Source organism: Halyomorpha halys, unplaced genomic scaffold (genome assembly GCF_000696795.3).
Source record: "Halyomorpha halys isolate HHAL.00 unplaced genomic scaffold, Hhal_1.1 Scaffold826.1, whole genome shotgun sequence".
NCBI classification, from domain to species: domain Eukaryota; kingdom Metazoa; phylum Arthropoda; class Insecta; order Hemiptera; family Pentatomidae; genus Halyomorpha; species Halyomorpha halys.
The window spans coordinates 347,299-370,062 of record NW_027109508.1 but is presented as its reverse complement, the minus strand read 5'-3'; the positions used below and the strand labels follow the sequence as shown (position 1 = coordinate 370,062).

The 22,764-nt window shown below is 34.5% G+C and overlaps 1 protein-coding gene across 1 annotated transcript in view; it reads right to left on the bottom strand.

The window, feature by feature from the left end:
* Positions 1–799: 799 nt before the first annotated feature.
* The window catches only part of LOC106686470 (uncharacterized), a 38,779-nt gene continuing 16,814 nt past the window's right edge, over positions 800–22,764 (bottom strand). Inside the window, exons 7-21 of the mRNA XM_067047699.1 lie at positions 21,177–21,325; positions 18,330–18,517; positions 18,043–18,164; positions 17,740–17,966; positions 15,496–15,693; positions 12,954–13,140; positions 12,730–12,869; positions 12,537–12,640; positions 10,873–11,092; positions 10,321–10,422; positions 9,045–9,158; positions 8,701–8,773; positions 6,293–6,428; positions 2,192–2,411; positions 800–2,100 (exon numbers count right to left, since the gene is read on the bottom strand). Of these exons, the coding sequence (XP_066903800.1) occupies positions 889–2,100; positions 2,192–2,411; positions 6,293–6,428; positions 8,701–8,773; positions 9,045–9,158; positions 10,321–10,422; positions 10,873–11,092; positions 12,537–12,640; positions 12,730–12,869; positions 12,954–13,140; positions 15,496–15,693; positions 17,740–17,966; positions 18,043–18,164; positions 18,330–18,517; positions 21,177–21,325 (3,392 nt within the window). The 3' untranslated portion in view covers positions 800–888. The remainder of the gene's footprint in view (positions 2,101–2,191; positions 2,412–6,292; positions 6,429–8,700; positions 8,774–9,044; positions 9,159–10,320; positions 10,423–10,872; positions 11,093–12,536; positions 12,641–12,729; positions 12,870–12,953; positions 13,141–15,495; positions 15,694–17,739; positions 17,967–18,042; positions 18,165–18,329; positions 18,518–21,176; positions 21,326–22,764) is intronic.

The window sequence follows — 22,764 nt, the reverse complement described above, 5'->3', positions numbered from 1 at the left end:
TAAAGCTAGTAACTAAGTCCCGACAATGTTTGCAGAAACTGTAAAGGATTTGCCCCATATTGTTCCCCCTGTTCTTTCTAGATGGCGCTTTCTTTTGTTTCTTGTGTCAGTAGATGGTGCCCTTGGGACTTTAATCCAATTAAAATGTCTTTTCATCTAATAACCTCACAAATTAGAAAACGACATGTTGTGGACTTAACACCATGAGTTATATTTTGTAATTCATGTATTGCCTTAGTCCTCTTTTCCAATTATATGTTGTCTTAATTAGATTTACTCTCTGTGAAATGTATTCTTTATTCTTTATTCTTAATTTAAAAAAATGTTGATCCTTTTTTCCTCTCAACTTTTATTCCTTAAAATTTCTCCAACGTTTCTGCCCTCAGGCCTTTATTTTAAAGATTTGACAAGGGCAATTAGCCTGCAATTTTAGGATTTAAAAAAGAAATGTCATCAATATTGAAGGTAGGGCCAAAGAAATCAGTATGCAGTTGAAGGAAATAATGTAATTGTTATATAAAAATAAAAAAAATTTTTTTTAGGTGGTATCCTTGAGAATGGCCTGAGGGCCAAACGTTGGAGAAATTTTAAAGAATAAAAGATGAGAGGAAAAAAAGGATCAAAATTGTTTTAAATCAAGAATAAAGAAAACCACTCCCAAACAAGCATATATAAAAAATAATTAATATACTTTATGTTTACAATACTAGCCTCAAAAAGAAAGTGTTTAATGAATAAAATTTATTTTTAAAACTCTGAGAGTACTAGTTCACAATACAATCTCCAACAGCAGGTCGAATAATTATTAGAAACATCACAATAGAACTTCTAAACCCAGCATAGCATAAAAAATAAAATAAATTTACTAATTGTCTTGAAATGAAAAACTTACATCGTTGGTAAATTACAATTAATATAATAAGAACCTTCGGAAGATGAAGAAGAATTACTATTATTTGTGCCAGTAGAATCATCACAAGTTTTGAACTCGTCTTCATCTTCAGAATCGTCAAGGTCTTCAATAGTGAATATTTTTGGAAGTTCTTGTGATGATGTTTTAAATTTTACGATATTACGCGATACTCCAGTTACTTCCATACCTGAGTAATGCGCAGCTTCATTCATTCGTTCAGCTTCATTCATACGTTCAGCTTCATTCATAAGTTCAGCTTCATTCATACGTTCAGCTTCATTCATACGTTCATCTGAAACTCGACCATTAGTCGGACTGTAATTAATTATCGAATACTGTAGACTATGTTGCCTTTCTGAACATTCGATGCCATAGTTTTCTTCTTGTTCGTCTAGTTCAATCTGATCTTCATTCGAAAAGGGTCTATCGTTTAGATCCATAAAAGTTTGTAGTTCGCTCCTTCCTGAATATGGAATGTTATCATTTCCTTCTTCGTAATCTTCTCCATAATCAACCTCATCTTCTATTGGAACATTGTTCGGATTTTGTAAACCTTTCAGTTCCTCCATTTTAGAAAATAAGATAGTATCATCTTCTTTGTTGGCAGACTCAATATTTTCTTCATTTGGGACAGACCTAACATCGTTTGTAGTTGTTGAATATCTTAGTTCGTCATGTCGTGAATAAATCAAATCTTCATTCTCTTCCTGTTCAAGATTCGAGAATAAGTTGATCTCGTTCGGACCATTAAAGTTTTCGGGTCCTTCTTTTGACGAATAGTTCATATCCTCATTCATATTTTCTACTGGGTTAAAGTTACTTCGTTCTTGAGATTCTTCCCCTCTTCTTGAACCCTGTGTCACGCTGATGAATTCATCGCTTCTTTCAATTACCTGATCCTCTTGCTCGCCTTTCAAGAACTCATTGACAGCATCATCAACAACATTCTGCGCTTCAACTGCACCTGTGCCGTGTTCTTCTGAAGTTGAAGGAGTTTCTTCGGTTCCTGCGAAACTAATTTCATCGTCACTTACCATTTCGGGTAGAATTTCTTCTCGGATCATCTTCTGCAAACTTCGGAATATCTTCGGCGTAAACTTGTCTGTCATACACAAGGTTTTGAGGTTAGACATGAAGTTTTCAACTTTTTCGATTCTGGCCAGTTCCTTTACAGCCTCTGGTTCATCCTGGAACAAGATTATTATAATGATGATTTTATCTTGTAAAGAAAATGAATAAAGCTTCACCTTGCATTGTTCTAAATGAAATAGTTCTTACCACTACACAGACAGGTAAGCTGGTTTCTCTTCTGTGAAGTATGTCCTTCGCCACTGCCCAAGCGTGTTTCTTCACTTCGTCTGGAAGTGCTGAAGCCATCATTAGGCGAAGTGCATAATCGGTCATTCGAGTCTTTCCCGGAAGGAGCCTGAAGGTGAAAGTCAGATCCCAGGATGATTCTCCAGGGTTCGGCGTTTTTTCAATGGCCTCCATTTGAAAGCTATAGAGAAAACAAATTCTATAACCAACGGTGGTTTTGTTATGTATCAAAATTAATATAAATAGATACTGTTGTTAAGAATCCAGTAAATGTTTAATTCATTAGGAGGATATGTGAAGCAAATGAAATAGGAAACAAATAAATTGAAAATAACTAACAAGGACTGTCTAGATAGGGAACAGTACGGAAAAATATTGAAATAAATAAATATTCTTGCGGCAAATAAAGAAAAACGGAAGGGTACTGCGTGGTCGGAAGAGAGGAAGCAAAGGCACGCTGAAATGATAAGAAGATACTGGGAGAGAAGAAGAGAGAAAGTTAGAAGGAAAATGATATTCTCCTTCAGAATGATATTCCCTTCGTATTTAAAATAAAATTTGATTATTGATTTTGAATGGGATAACATAGACTTGAAAGAGAGATTACCATTTTACTTGCTGAAGATAGTTGATACGCTATTAAAGGTTTTTATGGAGCTTGTTCTTCCTGTTTCTTCTCTTCTTTCTGACCTTGGCCACTACTCGTCTACCTGGGTGGGTTGTTTAGGTTAAGTGTATCTTGGTCCTATTCTCTTATTAACGAAAGGTCTTTCTTTATACTTGATGAATTCCTTATATCTATCCAAGATCTCCCTCATTCTGATGTTGATACATATCGGATCATTGAATAATATCATCACGAATGTTCTGAAACTCCAAAAGTTTTCAAATTATCTTTATCCAATTATATTCCAAAGTCAACCGGTTATTACTATCCAGCTGCAACAACTTTAAAAAATATTATACCATAAAGTGAATAAAACTCATCTCAAGTATTTCTTTTTTTCACGGAACGGCCTTTCAAGACTACGAGAATATCATTTTCCTTCTAACTTTCTCTCTTCTTCTCTCCCAGTATCTTCTTATCATTTCAGCGTGCCTTTGCTTCCTCTCTTCCGACTACGCAGTACCCTTCCGTTTTTCTTTATTTGCCGCAAGAATATTTATTTATTTCAATATTTTTCCGTACCGTTCCCTATCTAGACAGTCCTTGTTAGTTATTTTCAATTCATTTGTTTCCTATTTCATTTGCTTCACATATCCTCCTACGCTCTTATATTCACGGATTCTGTAAAGAGTTTCTTGTTTAGACAGCTTTGGTCCATTCTCATCATGTGCCCGTAGAATCTCAGTCTTTTGATTCTTATTTCGGTTTTCAGGTCATTTATCTCCTTGTAGATTTCCTGCTTGGGTCTTAACCTGTAGCCTTCTTGGGCCCATACATTCTCCTCAAGATCCTTCTCTCTATTTTCAGTAATTTTTCCAGGCTAGAGAAACATGTTCCGTCTCCATTCCGTATAAAATTACTGGTTTTATGACCGTGTTGTAATGTTTTATTTTTGCGTTAGACGATAGGTTCTTCTTATTGTAAATATTGCCTGTTGTGAAGCTTAGCCTTTTCAACTTGATGATTTTCTCCTTTATGCTCTATCTCTCCAGACCGTTATTGCATACAATCTCTCCCAGATATTTTTTTTTTTAATAATTTATTTATTGATATTTACAACTTTATACATATATACACATCAAGTAAATTTGCTGTAAGTGATATTATGACATGATAAAAACATGTGGAGAATCTACCCATTGATAGAACTCAAAGAACATTTCTAAAGGAGAAGATCTCGAGGCCATCTCCTTTTCAGACGTCTAGGAGGATTATTAGGTAGTGAAGAAGAAGCCAGAATAAAAACGAGTTGGTTAAACATCCCAGATATTTAAATTTCTTTGTCACTCTTATCCGTCCATATTTCGTCTCCATTACTTTTTTGCGGTAGTTTGTTTCCGTAGTCCTAAATTCTGTCTTTTCGTAGGATACTTGTAGAACTGCTTTATCCGCTATTTCTTTCAGGGTATTTATCTGACTAATTGCCTCTTCCTCTGTTTCCACTAGGAGGGCTAAATCATCTGCAAAGGCTAGGCAGCTCCCTTTTATGTGTTTCCATGACAATTATTATTATTAACAATGACATAGTTTGTTTTAAAACGTGATATCCCATAGAAATGGGTGCGATTTCTAGTCTAGTAGCCTAATTTTAAAAGCACATCTATATATCTAAAAACTAGTCAGCTAGTTCGATTTGGAAGTAAATGTAAGCTGTTCATTTTTTGGGCAGTGCTTTGAACGAACTACAAAACAAATTTTTAAATTCGATTTTATCTGGACATACTGAGTTGAGCCTTGGGGCTCCACTAAACCATCAAATTCCTCCAGAATCCAATCCTTACAGTCCAAAATCCTTCGTAAAATCCTTAATGCTCCTTACTTTGTCACAAATCAAGTCATCCATCAGGACCTCAATATTCCATATGTTGCCGATTTGGCCAGAACCAGATACCGTTCCTTCCATAATAAACTTCTCAACCACCCAAATCCACTTGTTTCTAACCTGGCTTCTCCTTCATTACCTAATAATCCTCCTAGGCGTCTGAAAAGAAGATGGCCTCGATCTTCTCCTCTAGAAATGTTATTGGAGTTCTATCAGTGGGTATATTCTCCACATGTTTTTATCATGTCACTATGTCACCAGCAAATTTACTTGTTGTATATATGTGTATACAGTTGTAAATATCAATAAATAAATTATTTAAAAAAAAAAAAAAAAATTCGATTTCTTTAATTACTGAATAATATCCTGGAAGTGTTTTGAAACAATTTTTTTTTAATCATTTATTAATTGTTATTTACAACTGTACAATATATATACAACAAGTAAATTTGCTGTAGGTGAGATAGTGACATGATACAAACATATGGAGAATCTGCTCATTGATAGAATTCCAATAACATTTCTAGAGGAGAAGATCCCGAGGCCATCTTCTTTTCAGTCGCCTAGGATTATTAGGTAATGAAGGAAAAGCCAGGTTAGAAACAAGAGGATTGGGTGATTGGGAAGTTTTCCATGGAAGGAATGGTATCTGGTTTTGACCAAATCGGCAACATATGGGACATTGAGGTCATGATGGATTACTTGATTCGTGACAAATTAAGGAGCGTTAAGGATTTTACGAAGGATTTTGGACTGTAAGGATTTGATTCTGTATGTTCAGATAGGCCTTATAATAGTCATGTAGATCAGTCTTTTGTAATGGATTGGCAATTTAGACCGTGTGTCTAGTAAATTTTATAATAGTCGAATTCGACGAGCAGTTTCCTGTCTTTTCAGTCTTGTATGAGGATTCCATGTCAGTCTTTTGTCGAGATGTAGTCCTAAGTAACTGAAACAATATGAGCTCGAAAAGCTGAAAAATATTTTATTGTATTTCGTAATATAATATGCCTCCATTAAGGTAGGGTTGCTAGTGCTAAAGCTGCCATTTTTGAGCAAAAATTTCAAAATTGTTAAAATCGTCAGTAATTCGATTTTTTTTTTTTTTTTTATGATTTTGATAACATAAATATAAATCATAATTTTTTCCATCATTAAAATCATTTTTCCCTATAAATAATATGTTATTCTGATTCATATCACTTGGAAAGTAAATGAAAAAATTAACTTAAAAAGAAACCAAACGTTTGGGCTCAACAGTGTATATTATTAGATAGCTAATATTTGGATGTTAAATATTAAGGCGAATTACATTTAATTTACTATTACAATAAATAGATAATAAAATAGATGGAAGGCTCTACCGGACAAGAGGAAGGGGAAGATGGGAGGATGCTATATTCCGGGATGGGGAGAACCTCCAGAACACTCACAGTTGATGGGTGATGGTACAAGATAAAGTTTTCTGGAGAAAACGTATTAAAGAGACCTAGTACTACATCGATCTGTAGCGCCAAAGAATAGTAAAGACAAATTCAAAAATAGTAAAGATATATATAATTATAATACCTACTTTTTGACATTTCTGTACACCTTGGACAGGTTACAAAGGTAGTGGTAATGCGTAGTGAGGTAAGTGAAACATGGAGTTTTGAGAAACTCTTCAGAAAAGGCCCACGCTAAACAGATTCCTTTTTGACAAGAACAGCCTGTAATCAAAATTAGAAAAATATATATTAAAAATTAAAATTTGCACCGCTACAACTCAATGAGAGTCAGGAGTTCAGTACTTTGAAAAGAAGTACTGTTACTATACCAACGGTTGTGCAAGGAGCTGATTTGGTCAGAATCACGCTCGGCCGTAAGATTTTTACCCAATTTAAGAGGCTGGGTGGACTCCAGGAGGACTCCAGAACCCACAGGAGTTGACTCACGGCTACAGCGTTAACAGGAAACAATTTTCTGCCCAGCTGGATTCGAACTTGGATCCTTGGACGCGCTTTACCCCGTGGCTACTGTGCTCCCAGAAAAATAAATTTCATATCTCAAATAGATTCTGGTTTTATATGTAAACTTATTTTCTGTTTGATTCCTCACTAGTGTAGGAAAAAAAAAATGTCAATATTAGCACAAACTACAATGATCCAATTTTACTCTCGACTTTTTCTATTAAAACTCCCAACGTTTCGGCCCATTTTCAAGGAGACAAACTTAATCATTGAATTGTAATAATTCATTAAAATGTCTTTTTTAGAGTGTCTGATGATGTGGCGATGGCCCCGAAACGTCGTAATGGATAAAGTAAAGTAAAATAAAAGAAAGTTATGATGGAAGAACTATTCAGTTCACCCTCCTTTGATAATAACATAACTCTTACATTAATATGAACCTAAATTATTAAGAATTTTTACATTCTTATGCTGATTGGAATCGATTCACCGTTATTTTCACCGATGCAGGGTTTGGAGTTCAATTATGTTCAGAAACACTACAATGCTATTTTAGGAGCCATTGAATTCCAATTTGATTTGAAATCTCCAAATTAAATTTTAAATTATCTAATCCTACAGTCTTATTTAGAAGAGAAATACTTCCGGATTCGACAGGACTCATTACTCTCCTCATATTTCACAGCAGAAGCTGGAGTTTTGCAAGGTTCTATACTAGCGCCTTTATTATACACGTTGTATATCTCCCATATACCCACAATGGAGCGAACTCTCACGGCTACATACGCTGACGATACAGCCGTTTCAGCCAATCATGGCGACACAACACTTTCCTATAACACCTCGGTGTATTAGTGCAAATAACTTTTACGCTTCATCGTAGTCAATATCCTCCTGTTTTCCTATCGAACGAAGTTTAACCCGAACAGATACAGTAAAATACCTTGGATTGACATTGGAGAAACGACTTACATGAACCTCCCCACATCAAAATAACAATATTAAAGCTAAACTTCCAACTTTAATTATTATTTCATATTTTAAATAAACGATCAAAATTATCAATTTCGGAAAAACTAAATATTTATACTTACCTTCTCAGACCAATTTGGAGTTACGGAGCACAAATTTTCGGATATGCAATAAAAAAAAAACTAACTTACTGAAACTGCAATAATTTCAGTAAAAATTACTAAGACTGGTCAGTAGCGCCCCCCTCCCCTACATCAGTAACGAGAACTTACACAAATACTTACGAACTCCCTACGTACAAACAACCATCAAATCGCAATTTAAACGGTTTCAGGACACACTTCAAATACACACTAACTCTCTAATTCATGGACTATCAATACGAGAATTACCTGATACGAGACGACGTTTAAGAAGGAGCTGGGATAGGACCTCCTAAATTGATTTTCAAATTTCAATTTTAATGGAGATCTATCATTGAGCATTAACCCTCATGCCTTTAAGAGATCGGTTTTTTTTTGGTTTTTTTCCAAAACATTATTCACATTTGTGAATAAAATAAATAAAGTCAACAAAAAAATTCAAAATAAATGCATTATTTTATCTCATATACATATATACTCATATACATTTTCATTAATTGTTTCAGAGTAGTTAACTATAATAAAAACACAAATTCTTTTGATCCTGTACTCTCAACAAATTTTATTAACTCGTTTCTTAGTTTGTTTATTAACGTTTCGGGCTTCAGGCCATTATCAAGAAGACAACCTCATAATTGATTTATCTATTCACTAAAATACTTTATTACAATGTAGGCTAATGGACCAATTCAACAATAAAAATATAAACTCCTAATAAATTAAAAGTTTTTATTTTTGCTGTTTTTAATTTTTAACTAAGTTTTTCAACAAACTTTTTTTAAACTAAAGTTTTAAATTTGTGTTTTTATAAAATGTATTATTTAATTGTACGTAAATAAATCGATTAGCTTCAGTTTATCTAAAGTTTTAGTCGAACAAAGATGATATGATAATGTCAAAGCCATCTAAATACGTACTTGTACATAACTCATCCAGAATTATGAGGCTCCTCTCGGTAAGTGTCTTCAATGTATAAGATAATTCTTTCATCTAAACAAAACAACCAAAATAATTTGCCATTATTTGCATTTAATTTTTTTTTTCAAAATAGTGAGGATTAATTTATATGGTTCGGGTTTAGTTTGAAATCTCAAAAAGCTTCAATATTGTGTGTTCATTCATATTATGAGTGACTTCAATCTTGGAAGGTAGGAGGAATGAAATATAGGCTAGAATGAGGAGATTGTTGATTTATGTATATAATAGAATCGATACGGTTCAAATACAACTCATTGATTCAGCTTACTACACAGACACTTACCTCTGATCCGTGAGATGAAAGCCTGCTTTGCATGTTATCTCCAGTTCCTTTTCTTACGTAAATATGATCTGTGACTCTGAGTTCCGCTTTGTCAGCGGGAACATAACATCCGACCTGCAAAATGCAATGGCATCCTTACAAAAAGAAAAAAATGATAATAATATCAAAATAAACTCCTGAGAATCGCAAGAGACGCCCCTGGGTGTGTAAGAATTGGCCAATTGCATCCAGAAATACTGATGGAATAATTTATTTATTTAACACCAGATCGATCTGGTGGGCCTTACACGGTTGATATAATCGTTACAATGGAGGGGAGCGGGGTATAGTCTCGTACAAAAGGCACCCCTAACTATATACAATGTTATAATTAAAAGAAATTTAGATAAAATAATGCTTCTTAATAAAAGAGAAAAGTAAAATTAATAACAAAGAATAATGGCATTTGCAGACCTATAAAAACAAACAATTGTCCTGTAATGGTAAAAAAAAAAAAAAGTTAATTTGAAGGAAAAAATACAAGAGAAGAGAAAAAATAAAAATAAATAATAATAATAAGTAAAATAGAAGGATTATGAATAATAGAATTAATAAATATAGAATTTATAACAGAATGTCCTACAGCAGCCTGGGCTTCAGTCTTCGGGTTGTGGTTGGGTTTCTCAAGTTGTAGGTTACTGCACCTTTAACTGCCGGCAACTGGGAGTGGAACTTTATGAATCGTTTTTTTATGTAATCCTCTATTGGCTCCATTTGTAATTCCCGATGCAATTGGCTATTTCTTATGAACCAAGGAGTATCCACTGCGATTCGTAGGACTTTGTTTTGTAAATATTGTAATTTTTTCCTTTTCGTAAAGGATGCCGCTCCCCAGACTTCACAGCCGTACATCAGCAGTCGCCTGAGAATTGTTTCAAATATAAGATGGAATCAATAGAAAACTACATAAAAAAAAAAACGGTTCATAAAAATATACTCCCAGTTATTGCCTGTTAAAGGAGCAGTGACTTAAAATTTGGTAAACTCAACCTCATCCCGAAGATTGAAGCCCAGTCGGCTGCAGGACATCCTGTTATAATTTATTTTTCTTAAATTAACTTTTTTCCCATTAGAAGTTATTTATTTTATTAAATCTATAAATGTTATTTTTTTTGTGATTAAATTTTCTTTTTCTCCAATTATAAACTTTTTAGCATTCAATAGTTCATTATCAGTAATCTACATTATTTATATTAAACCATTCCTGATACCAATGGATAAAAACATAGCAACATACCTGAGCCATGATCTGAATTAATGGTACTGTTAATACGTAAACAGTTTTCCCGCTCATATTAGGACCAGTGACGATGGTGAAGTTGCTGCTTCTTGAGGCATTCTGTAAATTTAACAACTTAAGCAAATGACTTTAGCAGTTTATTTTTTAATTAACATAGCACATACATGTATATATTTATGAAGCCATTATATGTCTAGGTAATTAAATTAAAAAGTTTCTGATAAAAATTCTAGAAAGAAGGTTGAATTCATAGGTTATTGTACTATTTATATGGATTTTTATCATATACAACCTACATTGTACATTATTTTCTATTTTCTTTTCATTTTGTCTATCTTTATTTTGTTTCTTTTGATAATGTAAATAGAGTGATTAGATTGTAATAGCCGATAAAATTCTAAAGAACAAAACAAGCGTGTGGATATAGTGACGTTTGTTGCTTCCTTTGTTTACCAAGCATTTGTACAAGTCTTGGATTTGTGGCAAGTAGCAAATGTGTAGATCCAGTATTAACTTCACTGGGGTTGTATCACCCTTTTATAAACTCACAAAGTTGTTAGGTATCGGCTTGGTCCGACAGAGGTGGTCCAGGATGGGATGGCGAGCGCCGACAAGACTGATCTGACTGCCGAAGACCGGCCTGACGTAGTCCGGAGTTGAAGACGCCTGCGCCAGCGAGGACAGGAGGTCCAGTTCTGCAACCCGGTCACACAGCCTATAAAGGTAAGTCATACCTTGCTTCAAGGACTCTACCAAATCATAGATTACCCTGCAACAGTTTACCTCGTTTAAGAAAAACCAAGCAAAGTACTAATAATAGGTTATCCTGTTTAAGGATATTGGAAGCTGTAAAGCCCCATTTCGGCCATAAATTAAACAATAGATTCATAATAGAACAGGATTATTATAGCTGTGTTCCAACACGATTTAAAACTATCATCAAACTGTTGGACTCTTGAGAAAAATAGTATATTAATAGTTACTTAAATGCGACCACATCGCATATCGATATCTGGTTCGGGCTAGATCGGTTACATAGGGAACATTAAGGTCTTTATGTATGATTTTATTTGTGACAAAGTAAGGAGCATTGAGGATTTTACGAAGGATTTTGGATTGTAACGATTGAATACGGGAAGAATTTGAAGGTTTTGTGGAGCCCCAAAGCTCAATTCTATATGTCCAGATTGGCCTTATTACAGTCATGTAGATGATTCTTTTGTAATGTGTTGGAAGTTTAGACCGTTTGTCTAGTAAGTGCTGTAATAGTCGAAATCGACGTGCAGTTTCCTGTCTTTTCAGTCTGGTGTGAGGATTCCAGGCTAGTCGTTTGTCCAAATGTAGTCTAAGGTAGCGGATCTGTTCGACAGGGGTAAGAGTAACATCATTAAATGAAACTGTAGGGCAGTCAGTAGGTTTACGACGAAGGGTAAAGGTGATTTGATAGGATTTGTTGGAATTTATCTTAATCCTCCTATTACGACACCAATCTTCGAGGGCTGTGATGTGGGATTGGAGATTTTGGGACACAATAAATGGGTTATTATTAACAGCGAGCACACATGTGTCATCGGCTTACGTGGTGAGGATAGTGTTAGGATTGGTTGGAATGTCAGCTGTATAGACGGTGTAGAGGATGGGACCAAGAATACTACCTTGAGGAACGTATTTTTTCTATGCTAGAATAGCGGCCAGAAAGGATTATTTTGCCTAGCAACAATAAAACAATTTACGGCTTAATATCAGTGACCCAGTCGTCTTTGTGTTGTTCACAGATATCACCACCAGACCCTTTCTGTGTAAATTATTATAGTGTCGTATAGACGTGGACCCACAAACAATGAAATCGCCTTTTCTTACCTTTCAGAGCAGATAATTTTCTTTCAGGACCTATCTCATTTTCGACCCATCGGAGTTCGTCTGACAGTATTTTATTAATTTTGTTTATTCTTTCATTTTATTTTATTTTATCTTCAAGGACAGTTTTTTTAAAGGTTTTATTTTGAATAACTTTATTTTTTCTATTGTTATATCAGCAAAATGTATGTTTATATTCTAAACCAGCTTGTTTTGTTTTTGTTCTCTTTAAAGCTTTCCATCAGAAAGAAATTGTCTATATGGGGTAACTTTAACAAATATAGTTTCTAAAACTATATATACTGATATATGTATTTTAGTATATTATATACTGATTTTTATACTACCTAACTTACACGTTAGTAATAAGTTGAATTTCTTCCAAAGCTCTGTTTATTCTCACGTTCAAATTAAACATCTCGTCAGTTAGCAAATGTACGGTTCTGTTTTTAGTCTTCACCTGAAAGATCATTAAAAGTTATTTTTATTTTTTTTTTTTGTAGGATATGTAAAATGAAAAATAAAACAATTATTCGTGTTTGTAATTACCTCTGTGAATATATCAGGAACATCATCTCTATTGAACACTATTTTCCTCGGTAGAACATAAGAGGCATGGAAGCCCAAATCAGGGGTTTGTGTCATTTTCAGAGGAAGGCAATACTCCTCAGCTAATTCTGTCACCATTTCTACAAATATTATATTACAGTTATATAAATTATATCGATTATCTAATAATAAACTATGATATATAAAATTTATTCGTTACATACTTAAAACATGCTCTATAAGTTCCGAATAGGTTGCTCTTGCTACATCTAGTAAATCGTTGAATCCCTCTTTAATAGCATAGCAGCGCTCTCTGGAAGACGAAGCATAACCTTTGGTCAACCGAGCATCATCACGAATCATCTTCTTGATGTGCTTCAACATCAGTTCGTAGGTATCATCGTGGAGTTCCTAAATTGACGAACTCAACAACAGTTAAGATTTACTTTTACTATAAAATAAATTGATAAATCAACATTAAATTATACTTCTTGCAAACTAAGAAGCAAGAGATCAGCTAAGTTACTTCATGTGTAGTAATTACTGATATCTTAAGTAATGGAAGGAATATTTAGTTATTCCTGAAATACCAAAGGTAATAAAAGGTAAGACACAACACGAATTACTTTTCTTTTTCACAGTAATCCACTTACTAATTCACTTTTATTTCTGTTTTAGAGGGTTCGGAAAAAAAAAAGTTATTCCTGCGAGATTTATTGAAGACGGATTGTGAGGATGGTCTCGAAGAGTTCTGTGAGAGGATAGAACATACCCAATAACATTTATAGATAATCATAAAGAGGCATAGTTTTAAGCAGATGATGTGGTTCTGGTTGCAGATAAGTAGGATAGTCCTATCTATGGGCGAAGGAATAACAATGAGAGATGCAGCTCCTTCCAGATTTTTGGGACTCAAGAAGAAAAAAAAAGAAAGGAAATAATGAGCTTATTTGATATATGGTTTCATGCTATGATTAGGAAGGTGATGGGGTCCAAAAAATCAGATATAAGTGCAAAACTGCCTTATATTTTCATTGTGCGAGCTATTTATTAAATCGTGTTGCTAGCGATTTCAATTCAGTCGTTTCATTCAAAAAGTAAAGATTGAATTTTATGAATTAGAAATAAAATGAGGGGTGGAGGGGAAGTATATTTCTTGGAATGGGCAATTAGATATCTTACTTTTACCCAACGTTTCAAAATTTCAAAATGGAATATATTCATATAAATACGTATGTATTTTGTTAACGGCCTGCTTCCCCCTTGGCGAAATCCTGCCTACGCCCATGATCCTAGCAAATTTGTTCCACGGGGATCGTTCAAAAAAGAATATGTTACATATAAATGTATGCCCGAAGCCAATACCTCCTTGGTGTTTTTCTATTCCAAGTTCTTAACATCAAAAAACCTACCTATACCCTAGATCTCCTCACTCTTCGTTCATCCATCCACTCATTAAACACCAGATCCCATCCGAATGATTTATATATGCCCTCCTATAGAACCTCCTTCTTTATTTAGGAAATCCTTCGTCATACGTGCAACCTCCCTCTGGAATTCTCTTCCCATCTCCATTCGCCAGTCCTCATCCATTCTCTCCTTTAAACAACACCTATTCCTTCATTTATTGTATAACCAAACCAACACATCTTTGTAATCAAATAAATAGGCAGGTATTGATTAACATTATAAACAGTAGTAAAGCCAATATACCAATGTAATTTCATTCTACTATCTGAAAATTTGTAAACGCTCGCCAGATAAAAATCTCACTATATGAACCATGTAATTATTCTTAAGGGACATATGTCCCAGAATAAAGTTATTTTTTCATTTCATTTCATAAAATGTAAATGACAGTTTATAGTCCAAGAGTCCAGTGTTTCGAGATTGCCATAGAAGAGGTAGAAGAGCTGAACCAGAAATCCCAGACATGGATGATTCCACAGAAGGGGAGCCATGGCTAAAGTAAAGCTGGGAAAAGCGGCTGGTTCAGATGGGATTGCACCCGAATTGATAAAATATGGGGGACATGAACTTGTCAAGTGTCTCTAAACACTCTTACAAAAGGTTTGGGATCTCAAAAGGATACCAATGGATTGGGAAAACAACATCATTATCCCAATCCATAAGGAGCCAAAGTGTGTGCGATAATTACCAGCACAGTATACACTGTGATCCTGGAACAAAGATTAAGGAAACTGGAAGAGGAACTGGAAGGTTTTAGGCCCGGTAGGCAGAACCAGGATCATATATTCTTCCTGAGAATGATTGTAGAGAAGGCATGGGATAGAGGTAAAGCAGTATACCTAGCTTTTCTAAATTTACTGGCGGCTTTCGACCATGTTTCTAGAAAGGATACAATAGCACTAATAATAGGGTACTGGAATATGACACCAGTGTTGGCACAGGCAATGATATATGCAGATGATGTGGTTCTGGTTGCAGATAATGCTGAAGAACTACAACTGAGTGGTATTCAAATCAATGCCACCAAAAGCAAGGTTATGTGTGTTGGAATAAGAAATGAAGATCTCAGAATCTCTTGCAATGGAGAGACCCTTGAGGAAACTGACACCTACCTGGACCTGGAGAACAATGATCTGCAAGGATGGCTTTCGAAACTTTTAATAAACATACTGTTGGTAAAAATAAATTGTTTACAGTGATAATTAATTATTGCTAGCATACTTGGATACAAATCACTTCTAAAATAAATTAAATTTGCCAGGTTAGAAGCTAATATGAAAATCATATATCACTAACATTTCTTATGTCGATGATGTGATCATTATCGATGTCTTCCAAAACCTTTCTGAGATGAGGAATACCCTCCAGGCATCCTTTAAGCAATAGAATATAATTCGTTAGGGTTTCGAAGGTGTTGGACTCGTTTCTGAAGTTGGGAGTCTTCCTACAGAGCCACAAGATCCGTTCCACGCTAGTGAATTTGAGTAGGCAAATCTAAAAACAAGAAGGCGAAAAAAGATTAATTAGTGGTCTGTCTTAACTGTAAAGTGTTAAAGAATTAAATACACGTCGTCAATAAGCTCGAAAATATCATAGTTTTAGGTCAGAGTACAATGGCTACACTAAAGCAAAAATGTCGCTAAGGGGTGGGGATGAGGCCTCACCCCTTGAAGGTAATTTTACGTAGAAGTTAATAGGGATTTCGCATATTAATATAACTATCTACTACTAAAAACTATTTACATACGTCGATCAAAGTTATGGAAGGACACTCTAGGAGACAAGTTGTATATAGTATTATGTAGATCGTAGTTGTAGTATATCATATAAGTCTTCTATCTTCATTTAAATAAACTAAAGTATATGCTACACTCTGGGGTGTCTATAACCCTACTCTGCTTCTAAGCAAATATGACACTAAGGAGTCAGGATTAAGCCACAGAATTAAGATGAGCTAATTGACAACTGTCATTAAATTATTATTATTATTGTCGTCAATTGCTTTATTAGTTACAAAAACATCCGAAACAATACTAACACAATCAAAATACAAAATATGTAAAAGTAATCTAACATGACAACAAATAAAACGGTGACAAACTCAGCCGGTCTGTTGCGTGACGTCATTCTCCATATAACAGACCTAGTAACAGACTCTCAACCATATTATATGTTATATCCTTTTAACATGGTAAAAGAAGAAAATATTTCTCCATTTAACACACTTTTACATGTTAAACTAAAGGTCATGAATACCACTATAGTATCAACATTCAACGTTTCGGCCAATTCGGCCATCTCAAGGATAATCTTAAATACAAATGTACACCTCATATCCAAATATTTAGAAACGTTTTGCAGGGGCTGTTCTGCCTATGTTATTAATTACAAGTCAAATCACCCCATTTTGTCTCAATTTCATTAATTTTTAAAACTTTTAATTTTAGATCAACTTAGCACTATAAGCTATCATATAAACTTTATGATAATTGATTATTACTATATTTATTATTACTATATATTTATTTTGTTATGTGACAAACTCTATATGACACATAGATAGGTGAGTAGAGTATTCGAACGACACTCTAGGAGACAAGTTGTATATAATAGTATGTAGATCGTAGTTGAACTTGATATGCCATTTAAGTCTTCTCTCTTCATATAGAAAAAGTAAAGTATATCTCACACTCTGGGGGGTGCTATGTCCCACTCTCCTTCTAAGCAAATATGACACTAAGGTGTGGGGATTAAGCCACGCCCCTTGACTGAAACTTTACGTTGAAGTTAATAGGGATTACGCGCATTAATGTAATTATTTGTAAAACTGTTCATTTAATCGGAAAAGTGAAAAGAATATAAGTTGTAGTAAATGTTATTTCTAATAATTTGCTATATATATAAAATGAAGATTCATTCGACCGTTCTCGAGAAATTCGTGCTTCTTTCTCTGTTCTGTTTATTATTATTGACTTATTTAAATGTGAATATTATGTATCACAAGATATATTTTCTGTTCTAAAAAGTAAGGAGTGAATATAAAATTGATTTAAATTGGTCAATTTTTCTTATATGTTTTCTAGTAATAGTAAATAAAAAATTAATTTCTTTTTGAGGAAATCATTAAAATATTAACTTTGATAAAAATAAATAATTATTCTGATATAATAGAGAAAGTAGTTTAAGAAAAAACAAGTAAAAACATTAAATATTATTTTTATAATATTTAATGTTCTATAACAACAAAAAAGTGACTAAGAATTGGTAGTAATTTAAAAAAAAAACAAAAACAATATTAATGCCAAAATGTGAGTAGGCTTTGAGTAACTCTCAATTTTTTTTATTTACCCCCCCCTGGCAAGCATTTTCTTGCATATGGGGTGTGGTTGAAATTCTCAATTACCAACTGTCAAATATGAAGTACCTGATGCCACGCCTACGAAAGGAATATACCCCGCCTTCTGACGTCAAACCCTGGAAGAGTACCCTCTCTATTATACTCCTTCCTCCAAGGCTACACAAAACCTATTCTAAACTAACCTGTAATGAAGAAAGCGCTGCCTGGTTGTTAACAAGAGCACTCACTGATCCCAGTCTCTTCTCCAGCTGTTCTAGAGAACTTGAAGGTTGGACGAGGTTCGACCTGAGCCGCCGCTTCCCACCGATTGTCTTTGTAAAGTTGAGCACCCCGAACAAGGAGTACTGTTCGGGAAACAAGACGCAGGCATTGGAGGAAACCAGCTCCAATCTCTGGCAGGTGTCAAAATCTATAGCATGATGAAAATAGCGTAGTCAATTGGAATTATTAATATGTTAAAGAAAAATATGAAGACAAGTACTCACCCATAGCGACAACATCTTTAGCACTCTCAAAACTTACCCGCAGTGTTTTCGGCGAAAAGAGCACATTATGTTTTACTTCTATGTACCTCAAAAGAGCTTCTGCTGCAGCAAGAGCATAGTACCTATGAAGAAATACATTGTTCAATTGGTGCAGTCAATTGCAGAAACCATTTTCAAAATGGCGTACACTTTTTTGCTTCACTCACCGTCTGTTCTTTCTTATATGATTTCATTTGAATGGTAAAAACATAAATTAATGAAATATAGTTGTGTTGTATGGAGCTTACTTTTTGCAGACAATGACTTCTAGGGAAGAATCATCCGGAAGCATGAGCTGTCTGATACTGTCAAGACCACTCTTAGCAGAAAACTGTACTCTCTTAGCAGTGGTAACTCGAACTTCCGAGAACGTCTCAGTCACTTTCTTGTACATTTCCGATGGGTTGGCATTTGAGAAGGTTTCAGGCATCAGTAACTGCAATCAGAATTTACCAAGCGGTTAGTAAAATTGTAACGGGAGGCTTACAATGTAAACCAAAGTAAAACCACAGGTTCTCAAATAGTGGGAAAAAGGTTGCTGGAAAGCGGAGGTTCAGGTAGCTTATATTTTGTGAGGATTAATTGTTAGAACTATTGTATCGTTTACTTTCCTTGATGTTTAAGTGTTAGCTAAAGGCTTTAGGCTCGAGATGGTAGTGTACTATTCGTGTATTGTGTACAATGTTTACAACTGAAGTTCTGACTTCAATTAAAGATGTGAAGTATTCTACCACAAAAGGCCTCGACAATACATGTTCAGCAGGTTAAGTAGCTGGAAAGAAGATAAAATGACAAGATGATTTTTACAGCAGCTAGCAGCAAATCCTCGCAGCATAGAAACTTCATTCCGTGTAGAACGAGCCTATGGTCGTGAAGGTAATAACGACTCCTACAGGTGCAAAAAGGAAACTTCACTCCGTAGGGAACTAGCCCAAGACCATGAAGGGGAGGAGACTACAAGTACTTGCTGTAGAGCCAGACAAAAGAAAATAAAAGGCTTAGGAAGGAGAAGAGATGGAAGATCAGTCCAAAATTAGCACTAGAATGTACTCATCCACAATGAATATTGTTACTTACTACTTCCTAAAGAGGAGAATTCAAACTTTTTTTTTTTCACTTTGGTTTATCAAGTTGCGCCAATTTATCTCTTTGGGCCTATTAAACACCTTCGAGGGAAGCTAGGCGTAGGACGTTAGCTTTTAGTGGATCAGAAGATTCAATTGTAATCTTTATTGATTCTAATAACAAATTTATGGATATTACAACACATGTATAAGTAAATTATTTACAAGAAATAGTACAGATATTAATATGCGGTGTTTATGTGATGATCGTAGTGGTTCACGGTATAATAATATCATAATGGTATGGTTCAAGCATGTAGAGAAACTACCCATTGGTAGCTCTCTAAAAACATTTTTACAATATAAGGACTTTATGCATGATTTTATTTGTGACAAATTAAGGATTTTATGAAAGATTTTGGATGTAAGGATTGGATACGAGAATGAGAATTCAAAAGTTCAGTGAAGCCCCAAAGTTCAACTCCGTAAATTGTCATGTAAATCTTAGTCTTTTGTAATGAATTGAAAGTTTGGACCGTTTGCTAGTAGTAAGTCCTGTCATAGTCGAAATCGACGTGCAGTTTCCTGTCTTTTCAGTCTTGTGTAAGGATTCCAGGTTAGTCCAAGGTAGCGGATCTGTTCTACAGGGGTAAGGGCTACATTATTGAAGTATTCTGTAGAGTAGTCAGTAGGTTTACGACGTAGGGTAAAGGTGATTTGGTGGGATTTATTTTAATCCTCTAATTACGACGCCATTCTTCGAAGGCTGTGATATGGGGATTGGAGATTTCTAATCTAGTTGCTTCTAGTTCTATCCTGGAGATCTACTACTAGTTGCAATCAAAGGACTATTATTAACTACGAGCACACATGTATCATCGGCATACGTGGTGAGGATAGTATTAGGATTGGTTGGTCAGGTCATGTCAGCTCTTTAGGCTGTGAGAGAATGGGACCGAGGATACTACCCTAATGAACACTGACTGAAAGAAGAGGAGGGAATAGGAACCATTGTAGTTTACTTTAAATAATTTGTCAGTAAGAAAGGAACGGATAGTGAGAAAGTATGTAGGAGGTAAGAATTTACGGAGTTTGTAAAGCAGTTCCAGGTGCCAGACTCGATCAAAAGCCTGTTCTACATCGAAAAAGGACTCCTGCGCAGTACATTCCGCGCTCTAAAGAATACGAGAAAACGTCCACCACACGATAAGATTGATGGATAGTGGAATGAGATGTTCGGGATCCAAATTGATGATCTGGTAAACATTGATTTAAATTAGAAGATCTCGTGGTCATCTTCTTTTCAGTTGCCTCGGAGGATTATAGGGGATTCTTGAGGATGAGGGATTAAGATCTATGAGTTAGGATGGGTTAAGTTTGGAATGAAATGATACATATGGGCCAAATCTGCAACGAAAGAGATGTTGAGGTCTTTGTGGATGAGTTCATTTATGACGTAATAAGGAGCATCAAGGATTTTACGAAGCATTTGGCTAAAAATTTATATAAAACTAAATAAGTAAATTAAAGAAAATAAATAAAAAAAAATATTTACTTTGTTCATTTTCATATAATTTTTTTAAGAAAATAAATAACTGAAAATAAAATTAGTTTCTTTTATTTACTCATTTCATTTTTATGTACATTCGCTTATTTTACATAATTTTTAGCCATGCTTTAGTTTACTTTTATTTCATTTTTATTATGCTCTTACTTTGTTAGATCATTTTAGTTGTTTGCATTATTTTAGCCTTGATGAAGCCTCGTAAAGTAGGGCGAAAGTTGGTTCATAATATTTAGTTTATTTACTATTTAATTTATTTTGACTGAACTGGACCTTTTATCAAAAAAAAGGATAGAAAGATTTTTGAAAAATTTACAAAATAGAGGAGAAGTTTTGAAAGTCGTGCACTTTTGCAACGTTATTATAGCACAATTTTGTGTTAAAATTTCAATGAAGTCTTTGAGGGTTCTTATCCTGAACAATTACCTTAGTTTAGACCATAGTCATTTTTACAAACTTGAATTTACCTCTGCAGCGTCCCAAAAGTTGATTTTGGTCAATAATTTCTTGTAGGTTGGAACATCCGAGAACTGACTCAAAATTAGATTAGGGCTCTTGAGGTCGATAGCTGCAAGTCCTATTTCACAGATGGCACAACCTCTCCCTTCAGTTACACCTAGAAGAAAGAAATTAAATATATCTTTTATGTTTTTGTTTTATTTTTCTTCTAGGAATATTATCTATCTTCTTTCCAATCTAATGGAGACCTATTTCTCTCGGACTCCAATCTGCAGACTATATCTAAAGTGCCTATTTAAGTTTGTCAGACAATGGCAAATTCGCGCGTGCCCAAGCGTGTGGAAAGGTTATTTGCATTGGCTTATTATCTAAACTGGCTTGAATTTGCGGCCGACCCTTTGGATGTCGGTTTTGGGCACAAATCAAAGGACGCTTGTGCTGCATCTACACGTTTGTTTCCAGTTTTCATTGTTTTATTACTGTGGACAGATAAATATTTGAGCTTTATGTGTTTTAATTACTTGGAGAATTTTTCCAGGCTTAAGATTCAATTATTAACTCTATAGGTTTGTTGGTAGTTTGTACAACACTGAGTGCTGGGTAACCTGCCCAGTATGGTTATCTAAGAAAACAGTAAATATTATGTGAATTATTATTGGAGAAGTTTGTCGGGGGGTGCGGTCAGCAAAGAACAACATAAATAAACAAAACCATATTAATTTATTTTATGCCGACGTTTCGACCTAAGTTTCAGGTTTTCATCAGGGCTATAGAACAAAAGAGATAACAACAACATTTAGAGGAACATACAATTGAAAAGGAATAGTATACAAACAAATTTAGAATTATACAAAATATTGAATTAAATCATAAATGATAAAAATTGATAACTGATAATTGAATAGTACAAAATGTTAATTGATTGATATTCGTGGAATTGTATGGTGGTAAATTGAAAACAGTGACAGATAAAATATAATATCCTGTAGGTAAGAAGATATGTATAATATAAGATATGCAAGTAGTATCACAGTAGTGTGCATTGTTAATATTCTGAATTAAGTTAATACTCACAATGTAATTCAGATATAAACCACTCACTATTTTTCATTGTCTGTCATAATGTTCAATTTGTAGATTCAATTTATTTATTTAATTTTTCAGTTTTTTTAGACACTACTTGCATATCTTGCTATGTATTGAGGAATTAGCCATGATTTCAACAATATGTCGTTTATTAAGGTGTTTCGTCATCTGCCCCTATACCTGGTCAGGTTATCCTTCTGGGAAGCTTTTAGCATCCTCGGATGTGAAAACATCTGTATTAAGTTTGTCACATTACCAGAGGCCCCTGAGAAAATTAGATTGGCTAACCTTTAAGTTACAAAAATGATAGTTTGGGACGAGGGACCAGAATCAAATTAACCAATTGCAGGCCCTTCTTTTTGTTACACATCCTCGGCCCTGAGGAGGGGGACGCCTGCCTCGGGAGTCTTCGGACATCGATAACCAATCAGAGAAGAGATTTAAAAATAAGGTAACGCCCTAAAAGAGAAGTGGGAGAAAAATACAGAGAGGGAATTTACAGAAGAACAG